Here is a 13,599-nt window from a genome sequence, read left to right as displayed (position 1 = left end):
ATGAGGTTTCAGCAACAGTCCCTCCTCCTTGACTCTGTACTGCCAGTCTCACAAGCCCACAGACTACGAGGACAAAAGTGTACACGGGCATTCAGCATGTCAGTGGTCCTCATTTGTCCCTCTCACTGGGACCTACTGTGATACTGGCTGGTTTTCCATCCAGTCTCCCTTAGCCTGACTCACCATGCCTGTTGCTCTGTCCCACCCCAGATTCAGTGTGTTCTCCAGCTCTCCCAAGTTCTTCCCCCTTCATTTCTCATCCTTCCCACAGTGTCTGTTCCCTCTCTATTATTCTCATCAGACATATAAGAGCTATGGGAAATCTTCAGAGAAAAACTTTAGTGAAACCAGAATTGTTCCTTTGGAGAAGCTGATTCCAAATGCATCTTTGACAATGCCCAGAAAGGAGTTAGTTTCCTGCTTGCCTGTCCCAGGCTGCCTGCCCCACCTACAGCTCCCTGAATCCCTAGGGACTTAATCAACTCCAGCTCCCTGAGTTCTCAGATGCCTCTCACACAGAGCTCTCAATGTATCCTGTTGTCCAGGGAGCTGTGATAGTTTTCCTCCATCCACAAGTAGCATTTTCTAGAGCTAAATATCCCTGCCTTGTCTTCTGACTGAGTCCCTGTCTCCTGGCCTATTATATTGTCTGTCTGTCTACCTGCCCTTTCCAGCTCCCGCTGCTGCTCCCTCTGTTACAGCCTTTGAATTCTCCCTTCTGTCCCTCTCTGACCTGTATTCCTATGGCCTGTTCCTGCTCTCACTTGCAAAGGAGACAGTGGGTTTCCTTCCTCCCCCTTTCCTACATCCACAGAAGGAACACCTAGTACAGCCGCTCGCTTTGTGCTTCTGAAATAGCCCTGAGACCTGGAAATGTTCCACAGTTGAAGATTTCTGGGTTGTGGCCAGTGCTGAGTGATGGATGGGAGAGCTCTCCTCCTGGACAGTTCAGCTGCTGCAACTGACTCCCTTGGCTGCAGCAGCACAAAGGTCACCAACCTTTGGAGAAAAAACTTCCCTCAGAGTTCCTTCCCTCAGAACTATCCCCGATGAGAAACCACTGCTCTTGCTCTAACTGGCCTCCTGACAAAGCCTGGAAATTCCACTTAATTCTCTGTCACCACAGCCCTTCTTCTACAAAATGCATCTCCTGCCCATTCACTCATCAGCTCAGGCTGGAGCACATGGATGTGCACACAGGTGCACTTTTCCAGGCTTAGTGTTGCATGGAAGGGCAAGTGAGGAAGAGAAGGCAGGCCCACATTCAGAGAAGGGAAAGAAAGAACTAAAGTCTCCTTACTCCTCCTTTCTTCTTTCTTAGGGTGATTGCTTCCTTCTTCTCCTTGCTGCTTAGCTCTAAAATTGTTTTGTCTTTTGAGGACAATGAGGACAGGCCAAGAAAGCTGGGATGGTTTAGACTGGAGAAGTGAAGGATCCAGGGATATCTTGCTGCATCCTTTCAACACGTAAAGGGAACTTATAAGAAAGATGCTTTACTAGGGCTGTCAGTGACAGCACAAAGGGCAATGGTTTTAGACTAAGCCAGGGTAGATCTAGACTAACTATAAGGAAGACATTTTTGACAGTGAGGGTGGTGAAACTGGAACAGCTTGCCCAGAGAGACTATAGATACCCCACCCCTGGAAACAGGCATGATCAGGTTGGACTGGGCTCTGATCCACCTCATCTAATTGAAAATATCCTTGCTCACTGCAGGGAGCTTAGGCTAAATGACTTTTAAAGGTTCCTTCCAACCCAAAGCATTCTATGGTTCTATGACAAGATTGAAGAAGCCTGGCAGCAGCTCTCACTGGTTGCTTTTGCACAGAAATAGTGGAAAGGGCAGGTAGAGAAGAAGCTGCTTTGCAGGGGCTCCTCTCACTCACCAGTCTTGGCTTTCATAATATTGGCAAGTGAGAGAAAAATGTTCATTACATCCCTTGATGATTTTGTTCCACTTTGTGATGAATGCAGAGGTTCTGCAATATTTCTTCATACTAATAATCTGGGATGGAGGAGAAGTGGGGCCGGGCTTAGCACCACAGGAGAGGAAGGACACAACAGCCACGGGGTGGCTGCTGCTTCCTAGAGGCTTCCTAACTTCCTTGTTCAGCCTTCATGGAAAACATTGTTCCTTGTGATGTTTCATCCCTGGCACTCAGAGGTATTTGGAAGACTTGAAAAATCTTCATTGCCCAACATCAACCCACCACTGCCATTTCAGATTCACTTGCCTGCTTACACCTCCTCCAAAGTTTGGATGACAAAAGAGGGAGGGAGAAATCTGCCTCTCCGCTTTCCCACCTCTGTTTCTAACCCCTGTTTGGTTCCCCCGTTAAAGCTGTTTGGTGCCCCCAGCCCTTCACCAGGATGGGGTGGGAAGGGGGTGGGTGAGACACTTTGGGAGAAGAAAAACATATTACAGCAGTCATCATCCCAACCAAAGTCCCACACGCTCCGCCCTCAGCTAACGGCCTCGGCCACAGAGCTGCTGCTGTGGTGGGAGGGGAGGAGGGACCAGAGGGTGATCTTCGAGTAAAGTTCCCTCTTCCACTTCCTCCCTCCTTGTAACCTGCTGCTTTCTGCAGCACAAGGGTTGCTACCCAGATTTGCCCATCTCTCCCTGCGGTTTGCCTTGGTCTGCCTTGCCTTTGCCTGTGTGGTGTCCTCTGCCACGGGTTCAGAAACATGCAAGCCATCAAGTGTGTCGTGGTGGGAGACGGGTAGGTACCCCACTGGTTTTGCTGTGGGTTTGGGGAGGGAGGGGTGGTGATGGGGGGCAAGAAAGTAGGTGGCTACTTGATGATACTTCCGCAGCTTTGCTGCTGACCTCCTGCAAATCGCTTTCCCTCTGTCGCTCGTTCTTTCCTCCCCAGGGCAAGCAAGGGATCTTCCTCTGGGGAGGGTGTGGAAGAGGGCACTGTGAAGGGCGTCTGCAAAAGGGGCACGGAAAGTGGAGCAGGTCTGTTCCACGCACTGGAGGTGGTGGCACTGCTGCCAGACTCAACCTGTAGGCAGGAGTCAGATTGAAAACCTGAGAGATGCAAGTGCTCTCCTGCAGGTGAATGGCTCCTTGAAAGCCATCTGGTCACTGGAACTGCCTGGGAGAGAGCGTGGCATTACGGCTGTGATGAGATGACTGCTGGTATCTTTGTGTTCAGCTTTTCTTGGCTCATTAGCTCTGTATCAGGGTGTGAGGGAGACTGTTTGGCAAGGGGTTTCTGTGGGCACTAGGAGGAGGAGCTTTTTCCGCTAGAATAAGCGCAAGTAGCTGCGACTCTGGCAGTGGGAGGTAACACAGCCTTGCCTTCACAGCACGATGGCCTATGTCCCATGACTCCTAGAAATGTCCCAGTCCAAGCCATCAGTAAGTGAAGCAGTCAGTGTGGGTGCAGAGAGGCAGGGTGAATAAGGTGAATTCTTGCCCTGTGGCATGAGTAGATGCAGGGGAGGGAGGGAAGGAGAGTCCACATTTGGCACAGAGCAGATTAATTCATTTCCCAGCTAGGAGCTGGCCAGACTGTTATCTGGGGCAGCTATCAGGTAGCAGATGAAGAGACATTTGCAGCAGTTCTGCTCCCCACAGTCGCTTCCTCCTTCAAAACACTCCCAGGGAAAATGTCTGCAAGCATAACAGGACACGTTAGAGAAACATTCTCACGTGCTGGGGCACGGGGACAGAGAGAAGAAACAAGGGAGGACAGAGCCCCAAATAAACAGTGTTAGCTCTAAGAAAAGTCCCCTGAAGGCTGTAGGTTACAGCTGGATGAACAACTCTGCTGGGCATTTAGCTGTTCTCTGTTAATCTCCCTCATGCATTGCACCAACTCTGTAGCCATCCCTCAAGGCAACATTGTGGCTAAACCCACGCCATGTCCTGCTCCCAGGTCCTCTGTCTGTAACCCTGCTTAAGTGTGTTCTGTCCTATCATTCTGCTTCGCTGTGCACTGCATCTTGCAATGCAGCAGTCCAGTCATCTTCCCACCACTCTGAGCTCCCGGTTCCTCACCCTTCTGTGCCCTCCCAGCAGTGCCAACCATGTCACCCTCCCTTGGCTCAACCTTACTGACCACAGGACCTTCTGCTGCCACTCAGATAAGTCCCTCATGTTGTCCCATAGCTGTTCTGACCCCATAGCCCCTTCCATCACACATTGCTGACCTGTGAATGCTCCCTGAGTTCAGTTCTAGGAAGCTGGATGTGTCACTAACCTCACCTCTTCTCACTAAGTTTGTTGTAACCACCTCTTCACTGACCCTTTGTGCTCCTCTCTGTTCATCCACACTCACTGAGAAGTATCCCCCTTCCATGGCTGACCCATCCACAGTTCTGTAGATCTCCTGAGGCTGTAGAGCTTCAGGAGTCCTCCATGAGTCTCCTCAGTATCTCTGTGATAAGAGGGAAGCAAGGGAGCTGGGAAAAGCAAAGGGACTGAGAAAGGAGGATCTAAGAAAGGGATGTGGCAGAAGGAAGAAAACAGAGTCGGAGCATGCCAAAGAGCTCAGTTTCCTTCTCAGCTGCTCCACAGCACAGTGACCAGGTCAGGTGCCTTGTGACCAGGGAAAAGACACCAGCTGTGACTGTCAAGGACAGGATTCCACTCCTGCAACAGGGGATTTTGCAGCTGATATGGTTGGAGCATTCCCAGCAGCAGAACTCCAGCCATTTCCCTCGTTCTGTGGCTGCTCTTAGAGACTGCAAAGGCAGGTTGCTCTCATCACCTCTGGTCTGCACATGCTGTAACTGAAACATGATCAGAATTTCCCAGGCCACACAGATCTGAGAAACAGTGGCCCAGCAGAAAAAGGATTCTCCTTCCTATGCCTGTCCTGGATGCTTTATCTTCTTCCAGGTTCTCTTCACATCTTCTTTCCCTCATCACTGGCTTCACCTTGCCCATGAACTGCATCACTCCTCCTTTTTTCACCTTCTTCAAAGCAGTGCTCTCACCCAGTCTGGACTGTGCTGCTGCACTGGCTTATTTGTACTTCACTCTGCTGAAGCATGGGTGTGGGGGAGGCTGAGGAGAGAGGAAGCACCAGCTTCTAGCTCAAAAACACCACCAGCAGCCTCTGCTACCCACAGAGAGAGGCACCTTGCTGGTTTCTCACAGCTCTCTCTGCAGATGGTGCTGCAGCTTACTGCAGACAGGCAACGCTGGAAGATATTGTGGTCAAGTCCAGAAAGGTGCCATCAGCCCCCAGGCACAGCTCTTGCAGAAGCAGGCAGGAGTGCCTGTGTTGAGGGGCTGGACCTGGCTGGGCAGCTGTGTCACACCTTCACACCCTGGCTGTGAGCATACAACACTGTGCACACACTGGGAAATGGGCTCACCTCCACAGAGTGATCTCTGTGCCAGACCACAAGAGCAAACCTCTCTGCTCAAAGACAACAAACACTTCTTTTGACCTCCTGTTTTGCTTCCTGCTGGTTGTCTAACCTATGGTTATGTGCTGTCTGGGCCTGTGAATATGGCTCTTCTTCCAGGTGTCTCCTGACAGGGTTGACTTAGAGGTGCAGAAGGACTTCCTCATCCTCATCTCACCCTAGCAAGACTACCAGCACTACCACCACTTCTTGTCTGTTTTAATTTCTCTTTCAGAGCTGTGGGGAAAACCTGTCTCCTTATCAGCTATACCACTAATGCCTTCCCAGGAGAATACATCCCCACTGTGTGAGTAACACACAATCAGGTCCTGGGGTGAGTGGGAGTTGTGGAAAGCAAGATGAAAACGGGAGGGCAGAAACCCTTTGTTGTGCACTCTGAAGGCAGGTTTGCAGTCTCCACACCAGCAGACCAGGGGCTGCCAAACCAGTGAAGGTACCTCTACACTTTGAACCTCTCACCTTTCACTGAAAGCACAAATGGTCTCACAAACCCCTGGTTTTTAACTGGGATATTTCAGAGGCACAACTCAACCCAGAGGGACTCTCTATCTGCTAAGTTGTGGTGGCTTGAGCATTAACTGGGACTTAAGAGCTCAGATGGGGGCCAGGCTGAGAATCCCTCCCCTCCTCTTTCCCAGTAGAGAGGAAAAGAAAGGGAAGGAGCAAATCCACCAAGAAATAATTTGGATTCAGCTTGGAAGTAGAGAGGTAAAGAATTTTCTTTAAACGGTATATATATATATATATATATATATGTAACAATAACAGGTAGGGTTCACAAGAGTAAGGAACAAGGATGGATGGGAAAAAAAGAAATATGAAGTACAAAACCAGTCCTTTGCAAAGGTGTGGGTGCAGCAGGGAGGCCCACGTGGCAGAGGAGCAGGGGAAGCAGCAGCAGTCCTCATCCAGGCAAAGGCAGGATGAGAGTTAATGGCTGCAGTATCCTCTTTTTTATAGCCTTGCTGGGCAGGGAGGGGGAGTGGAACAGACTAGTTTAGTTTCCCAGGGGGCAAGCCCCCTGCAGGGAGGGCAATGCTCTTATAAGCCTTCCCCCTCTGCTTTCAGGATGGGTCTACCCATCACATAAGTTTACAGGTAGCAAATGGAATCCTGTTAGGCAAAACAACTGGGCAGCAGGCTACAAAAATTGGGCCAGACCCATGAGAAGGCAGCTGGATGGACAGAGGTCCACGCTTCCTTCCTTGTCCAAGGCACCTGCTGTCGTTGGAGGAGGCACTCTGATGGTGAGAATGTAGATTCAACCGGTAGGCAGCAGTCAGACTGAAAACCTGAGAGGTGCAAGTGCTCTCCTGCAGGGAAATGGCTCCTTGAAAGCCATCTGGTCACTGGAACTGCCTGGGAGAGAGCATGGCATTACAGCTTTGATGAGATTCTTCTCAATGCCAGAGCAGAAGCATTATGTGATCCAGTGGATGTAAGCATCAGGCTGGGACAGACCTCCAGATTGTTGGAATCAGGAGTAAGCTTAGGACTGCTTTAGTTTGAACTGTCAGATACATTTGCACAAGGGTATGTTTGGGCACACAAACCCCACATACTCATACCACACTCATCTTGAATTCAGATTCCTTGGGAAGGATGTGTTCAGAAAACCTCAGAGCCTTCTTCTTGTTTATTGGCTCCAGACCAATATACATTGCAAAAAACAAGCCTGTGGCAGCAAGAAGCTGGTTTCACAGGCTCACAGGGTGTTAGGGCTTGGAAGGGACCTTGAAAGATCATCCAGTCCAACCCCCTTGCCTAGAGCAGGTCACACAGGAATGCATCCAGGTGGGTTTTGAATGTCTCTGGAGAAGGAGCACCATCCCTTCCAAGCACACAGCCATGAAGTGGCTATGTATTTTTTTTTTTGGTCACACACCATCTCTCCTCCTGTCTGAGGCTTATGCCTGGAGCTGCAAAAGGGAGGCTATTTTGTGCTCCTGGATGGTGTATGTTGTGAACAGATTCACAAAGTCTCGGTGTTGGTTCCTTCCTGCCTCTGGCTTCCCTCATCCTCTGCTCCCGAGCATGCAATCCTGACAGCTGCTCTCAGATATTTCACTCTGGGTCATCACACACCTTGGAATGTTGGCCTCAGTACCACCAGGAGTACAGAGGAATGCCAGGCCCTGGGGAATCTACAGAGACATGGGTTCTTCTGATTATTTTTAAGAAGAAAACTGTGGTTTAGGGCATGAAAGAAAGACAGGGGCTTGGCTAGAGCAGATGGGGTTGTGGAAAGGCTACTGGGGAAAGAAGTAGGAAACTGAATCATTTATGGATCTGCACACAAGGTAGCACAGATGGAGCTGCAGCCAGGCACCTGTCCAGGACAGCTGGGTGATGGGGAGGAGGTTGATGCTGAGTGGGAAGTCTACAGCACCCAGGTGAGCTGAGAAGAGGAATCACTACCCTGGGTGCACCTAGTGAACCCCACCTACACTACTTGAAGGGCTTCTCAGTGTGTGAGCTGTGGCCTGTGATTCTGAATTTCAGGTTCGATAACTATTCTGCCAACGTGATGGTTGACAGCAAGCCTGTAAACCTGGGGCTGTGGGATACTGCTGGACAAGAGGATTATGACAGGCTGAGGCCACTCTCTTACCCCCAGACGGTGGGTCACACTCCATGCCTCTCTTCTTTCATTCCCCCTCCATGCATAGCTCTGTCTCCCCCTGCAAAAATCAACATTTGCCATAAACCAGGGACAGGATTGCTCTTGTCTCTCTCCACCCTCTTTTGAGAGTAGTTCTGCTGATAGGTAAGTCTCTTGAAACCCTAAAGGTAAATGACATCCAAGGGTATTTTGGAGCCTTTACCTAAATTTCTTTGCTGGTATAACTTAGCAAGAAAACTGAGATCTTCAGACATACTTATGAGCCCAGCTGACTGTTTTCAGTGTGGGTCAGATGCCTTACACAGCCATGGTAAAAACCTCTCCTTTTGCAGCATTAAAATGATTCAGGGAACTGAGGAGCTGAGGCAGGAACTCCTCACATTTCTGTGAACCCCACTGTTCTGGCTTCTGCCTTTTAGAAGACATCTGATGTGCAGACACACGTTTGATCTGCTGGTGCTTCATCTAAGCCCAAGTGGCTGGCAAAACAAATGGGTGCCTCAGACACTGTCTTGATACTGTACACTTTGACAGAATGATTTCAGAGTTTAAAGATAACCTTCCATGGAAGGAGTCTCTTGGCAAGCTCAGCAAGACCCACCTGCCTCGGGTGCTGGTCTGTAGGTTGCCATTGTGACCAAAAGCTTTGGCTGGCAATTGAGGGTACTATTTATTTCAGCTAGGTTCAACCAGTCACAAATCAGACCCCTGGTATAAGCTGTTTGTCTAGGCTCCTTCTGCAGCCAGTGCAAGCAGGCATACTCTCACCAATACCCTTGCACCCACCCTGGGACACATCCCAAGGACAGATGAAGGAATTTTCTCCAAGGTTTTTGCCTCTGACAGCTGGAGAAGCATGGAAATGAATAGGCTGGGCCTGACACCCTTGTTTAGCTAGGGGAACTTGGATGAAATAAATACAACCCTCAAAGGCTGGTTTTCTATTCAATGGAAGTGCAAACTCTACTGTGCCTAGGAGAAGTGCTGATGTGAATAATCAGAACTCCACCTTGTTTGTATCCTGCTTTTGCACTTTCTGGGGTGGGTTTAGCTCTTTCTCAAGAGCAGGCAAAACTCTTGTGGCCTGGAAGCTATTGGCTCTTCCGTGAGAAATGTGCAGGACACCGTTAGGCCATTTCCCATGAGGATGAGTGTGCCTACCACAAAAACCCCATCCTCAGGGTTAAACATTTGGCTCTTCTGATAATGGTGACTATGGTAACCATGAGTCAGGGGAGCAAGCGTCCTCTCCTCTAGAGGCAATTAACAGCAGGACTGTGTTACATTGTGAGACAATTTTCTCCAGCACGACCCTTTGCTGCAGAGTGTGTATGCTGCCTACCCATCTCTTATCTCCCCTCCATGCCTACTGTCAAGAAGTCCCATGCTCTCATCTTAACTCTGCACCATGGTTGTATGCCTACAGGATGTCTTCCTGATCTGCTTCTCCCTTGTCAGCCCAGCATCATATGAAAATGTCCGTGCTAAGGTGAGCCAGAGTATCCTGCTCCATCAGGAGTTGAGGAGGGTGAAATTGGTGGTGGTCTTGCAAAGAGAATGGCTGTGGTGAGAGAAGACCCTATTGAAGGACTAGTATTCATCTTGCTGGGCTGTTGAGCTGTGAGGCCATAAAGCTTATATCCTGATGGCATCTTTCAGCCCAGACTGCTACAGCACAAACATGCAAGACCAGTCCAGAGGTTATGAGAAGCAGGCATCAACAGCAGCCTTTGGATGGGAAGTGAGGGAAGAAGGGAGAGATTGGTGGAGAGAAGAACTGCAAAGTGTTTCCTTCCTACCACTTTCAGCTTCTTCTTCCTACCACTTTCAGCTTCTTCCCTGGGTTTCAGGGTGCCATGAAGGGTAGAGAGCAGCTTGTGCTTTTGCTTTATAGAATTTGAGCTTCGTGTCAGGGCTGACCTGGGCCAGGCTATAGTGGCCAACACTGGATGGAAGGGTTGTAAGGGAGGGTGGGGTGTTAGTTATCTTGCTGACATTTTTTGTCAGGGGTGCCTCTTTGTTTCCCTCATGCATGCCCATGTGCATGACCTCTCACATCTCTGCCATTTTGCTCCAACGCTAGTGGTTCCCTGAGGTGCGGCATCACTGCCCTAGCACTCCCATCATCCTGGTGGGCACAAAGCTGGATCTTCGTGATGACAAGGACACCATTGAGAAGTTGAAGGAGAAGAAGCTGTCCCCCATTACATATCCTCAGGGCCTTGCTCTGGCCAAGGAAATTGGTATGTGCTTGGATCTGCTAAAAGGAGAGGGATGGAAGATAAGGGCTTCCCCTCAAGCTAAGGAAGCTCTCATAGAGCTGTCTCACGGTAGTATCTCTGGGGGATACAGGGAGACACATCAAGGCCCATGGGACAACATGCCCTTCAGAAGACTCATGAAGGAAATCTGCTTGTTGAGAAAGCCTCAGGCCCTCAATCTTCATTTTTTTGCCTCTCTCTGGCCACCCCCCTCTACACACACACACACACACAAATACACACTTGACATTCCCCTCCCCTTCTACTCTGCTGTTTCTATCTGGGTCAATATTTTTCTGTGAAAGCCACAGCTGCTCTGTGGGCAGAGGCCTCTCCTCCACATCCTCAAAGAGACGGAAGAGTGATTTTTCTAACATCTCTCAGGAAGAGTTGCAGCTTCCTGTGCCTGCCTCTGACTGCCAGGGCTTATACATGCAACCCCACTTTAGAGTGTCCCACTCCACCATTCAGCTCAGGGGCATCAGGTCCCTCCTGCATTTTGAGACATGCAGAAATGCCTATTCAGGCAACCTCATTTCTCAGATGCAGTCAAGCAGATGCAGCACAAAGAGTGGGAAACACAGCTTGAGAGAGAAGTTTTTCAACCAGGAGTTCAGAGGAGAGGGTGTCTGGCCATGATAACATAGCCAGCCTCATGTGATGGCTCTGCCTTAGCTACAGGGGTGGAAAATAGGCAAGATCTCATCTTGCACAGCAGGCAAGCTCTACGCTGAAGTCAAGATTACATGAGTGAGTAAAGTGTCTCCTGATAATGCTTCATGCCTTTGGTCACATGAACTGTGCTTATTCAATTCAGGCAAGAGCCAGGTGCCTTGCTTTCCAGCAAAAGGTCTCCTGACAACCTGGGGGCACAGCATCCTGAAAGAGAGATGCCTTGCGATTTGAGATGCCACCAAAGGTGCTTGGGGCCAGGAAGTCTGAATGATATTTTGAAACCTGAGGAGACTAGAGATCTTACCTCAAGGCAAGATTCAGGGTGTGTTTAAGTGGATGCTGTAAAATGGACACTGAAGGAGAAAGGTGCTGTGGCTGTGATGTGAGCCAGAAAAAAAGTGTTGGTGACACAGGCACAGCCATCTCGTTCTGCTTGACGTAATCTGTGCTGCTTCTCCTGTGTGCTTCTTTTCTGAGCACCCTTGGCAGCAAACTCCTGCCCCTGCCTACCCAGGTTCCCTTCCTCCCCATGACAGCAGCTGCTTTCCTCCCCACAGACTCGGTGAAGTACCTGGAATGCTCGGCTTTGACACAGCGCGGCCTCAAGACGGTGTTTGACGAGGCCATCCGAGCAGTCCTCTGTCCGCAGCCTACCCGGACAAAGAAACGTACCTGCAGCCTCCTCTGAGCAAGTAAGTCTGAGAGGCATCCCTGGAGGCACATCAGTGGCACTTTCCTCTTCCTGAATTGGGATGGTCAGGACTGCTGGGTTCCTATGGCCTCCTGTACCTGGTGGGATGAATCACCCTCAAAGAGAGAGAGGGAGACAGCAGTCCTGCTTGGGGAAAGGACAAGGCATGGTATGACAGAGTACAAGGATATCCAAGCCATCTCTCTCTCCTTGCTGCTTGCCTGTGGGCAGGATCTCCCTCATCTCCTGGGGCAGGGTGGCCCAGGATTTTCCACCTTTGCCCTCACAGAGCAAAACTGTTTGTCACCTTCTGCCACAGAGGGAGCTGTGTTCAGGCTGCCCTGGGGATGACCTGCTGTGATAGCTGTGAAGCTGAAGCCTTTGCCTGTAGAAAAGAAAAAAAAAAGGCAAAAAAGGCAAAAAAACCCCAACAAAACCAAAAAAATGAGCTGTTCCTTATTCATGGCAGTTGCTCAATGGCCCTTCCTCTTACCACACCCTCCTCACCTCAAGGGGATTTCTGCATTGCTGTTCATTGGCACACAGCAACTTCTTCCGCAGGATTTTTACTCCTCATGTTGTTCCCACCTCCCCTTCCCCTTCAGCTCAAGGCAGCAGAGGGAGGAGAGAGGCTTCATGATGAGAGACAAAGCTGCCCAGAACCTGAGGAGAGAAGAATAAGATCTTCCCACTTGGGACCCTGCCCCTCCATTCTTCCACTACTACAGGGTCGAGGGAGGGAGAGAAGGAAAACAGATGAACTGGTTTTACAATGTCTGTCATGTTTCTGGCTACAGATTCCAGATTCATCCTGATGCCAGGCTCTGCCCAGCATGCAGGAGAGTGATGGCTCCAGCGTCCCAGAGCTCAGCATCTTGTGGCGGTCACTGCGCTTTTCACTTCTGCTGGCTTTAAAGACTGTTTTGGGTCTGTAGCACTGGTTCATCCATTTGCACAACTTCCCCCACACTTGCCCCACCCCAGCTACCCCTTTCCTTCCTCACCAATTCCTGAGGTTACAACATAGTGAGTAAGACCCAATAAACATACGGTACATTCTTTCCATGTCTGTGTTCAAGGGGAGATTGGACGTGGCACTTGGTGCCATGGTCTAGTCATAGGGTCTGTGTTGATAGGTTGGACTCGATGATCCCCGAGGTTCTTTCCAACCTAAGTGATACTGTGATACACTGTGATACTGTGATACACTGTGATACCTTGCAACTCAGGGAGATACAGCCCTGAAGCAGTGAGCAGTGAGATAGCAGGAGTGGGGACCCCTGCCAGCTGTGCCCCTGCTTCAGCAGTGACAGCCCAGGCAGCACCATGCTGACCTTGGTACTGGGGAGCCACAGCTGGTTGTATCAGGATAAAGAGACAAGGCCTGAGTCATACACCGAGTTGCCAAGTTCTCAGCCAAGCCCCCTGCATTCCTCAGCAGAGTGTAAATATCATGTGCCAAACAAAGGCAGTGGGGTGAGTGGGGTGATTACACCTCAGCTTTTGCCCTTTCTCTTCTCAGCCTCCATGTGTTCAGAGCAAGTTGTCTCCCCTCTGAGACACACAGAGGACAAGATGCAGGCTTTGGGACAGGACATTTGGTCTCGGGTGGGGGGGCTGCCCCTGCAGATTGCTGGGGACACCCTTTCTGCAAAACGTTGCTGCAGTAACACGCCTAAGCTCACGTCACAGGCAGTCATATCAGTACCAGCACTCACTCACGCTGCCAGGCACAGGCAGAGCGAGAACAGGAAGGGGGAGGGCAGGGGGGAGAAAAAAAAACAAGAGCAAGGCATGAGTCACCAGTCCAGACAAATTGCCTCCAAGTCACTAAAATTAAGCCGAAGAGAGTGGTCCCAGCGGTGCTATGGATCTGGCAACTGTGAGCACCTGCCTTCCTGATGCATTGCAGGGACTTGAGAGCAAGGAGCGCTACAGGGTGGCTGCTGCCGACGCTGCCT

At 50.2% G+C, this 13,599-nt stretch overlaps 1 protein-coding gene across 1 annotated transcript; it reads left to right on the top strand.

Moving 5' to 3' along the window:
- The first annotated feature begins 2,541 nt into the window (after window positions 1-2,541).
- Window positions 2,542-12,697, top strand: RAC2 (Rac family small GTPase 2). Its single transcript, XM_068142384.1, has 7 exons — window positions 2,542-2,723; window positions 5,603-5,674; window positions 7,891-8,008; window positions 9,438-9,500; window positions 10,095-10,254; window positions 11,505-11,639; window positions 12,436-12,697. The coding sequence occupies exons 1-6, from the start codon at window positions 2,689-2,691 to the stop codon at window positions 11,633-11,635; spliced, it is 579 nt and encodes a 192-aa protein (XP_067998485.1). The 5' UTR covers window positions 2,542-2,688; the 3' UTR covers window positions 11,636-11,639; window positions 12,436-12,697.
- The last annotated feature ends 902 nt before the right edge of the window (window positions 12,698-13,599 follow it).

This window comes from Melanerpes formicivorus, unplaced genomic scaffold, assembly GCF_026170545.1.
Source record: "Melanerpes formicivorus ecotype bairdi unplaced genomic scaffold, bMelFor1.0.p_v2 SCAF_8, whole genome shotgun sequence".
Lineage (NCBI taxonomy): Eukaryota > Metazoa > Chordata > Aves > Piciformes > Picidae > Melanerpes > Melanerpes formicivorus.
The sequence above is the reverse complement of the archived record's forward strand: the minus strand, read 5'-3'. Positions and strand labels throughout refer to the sequence as shown.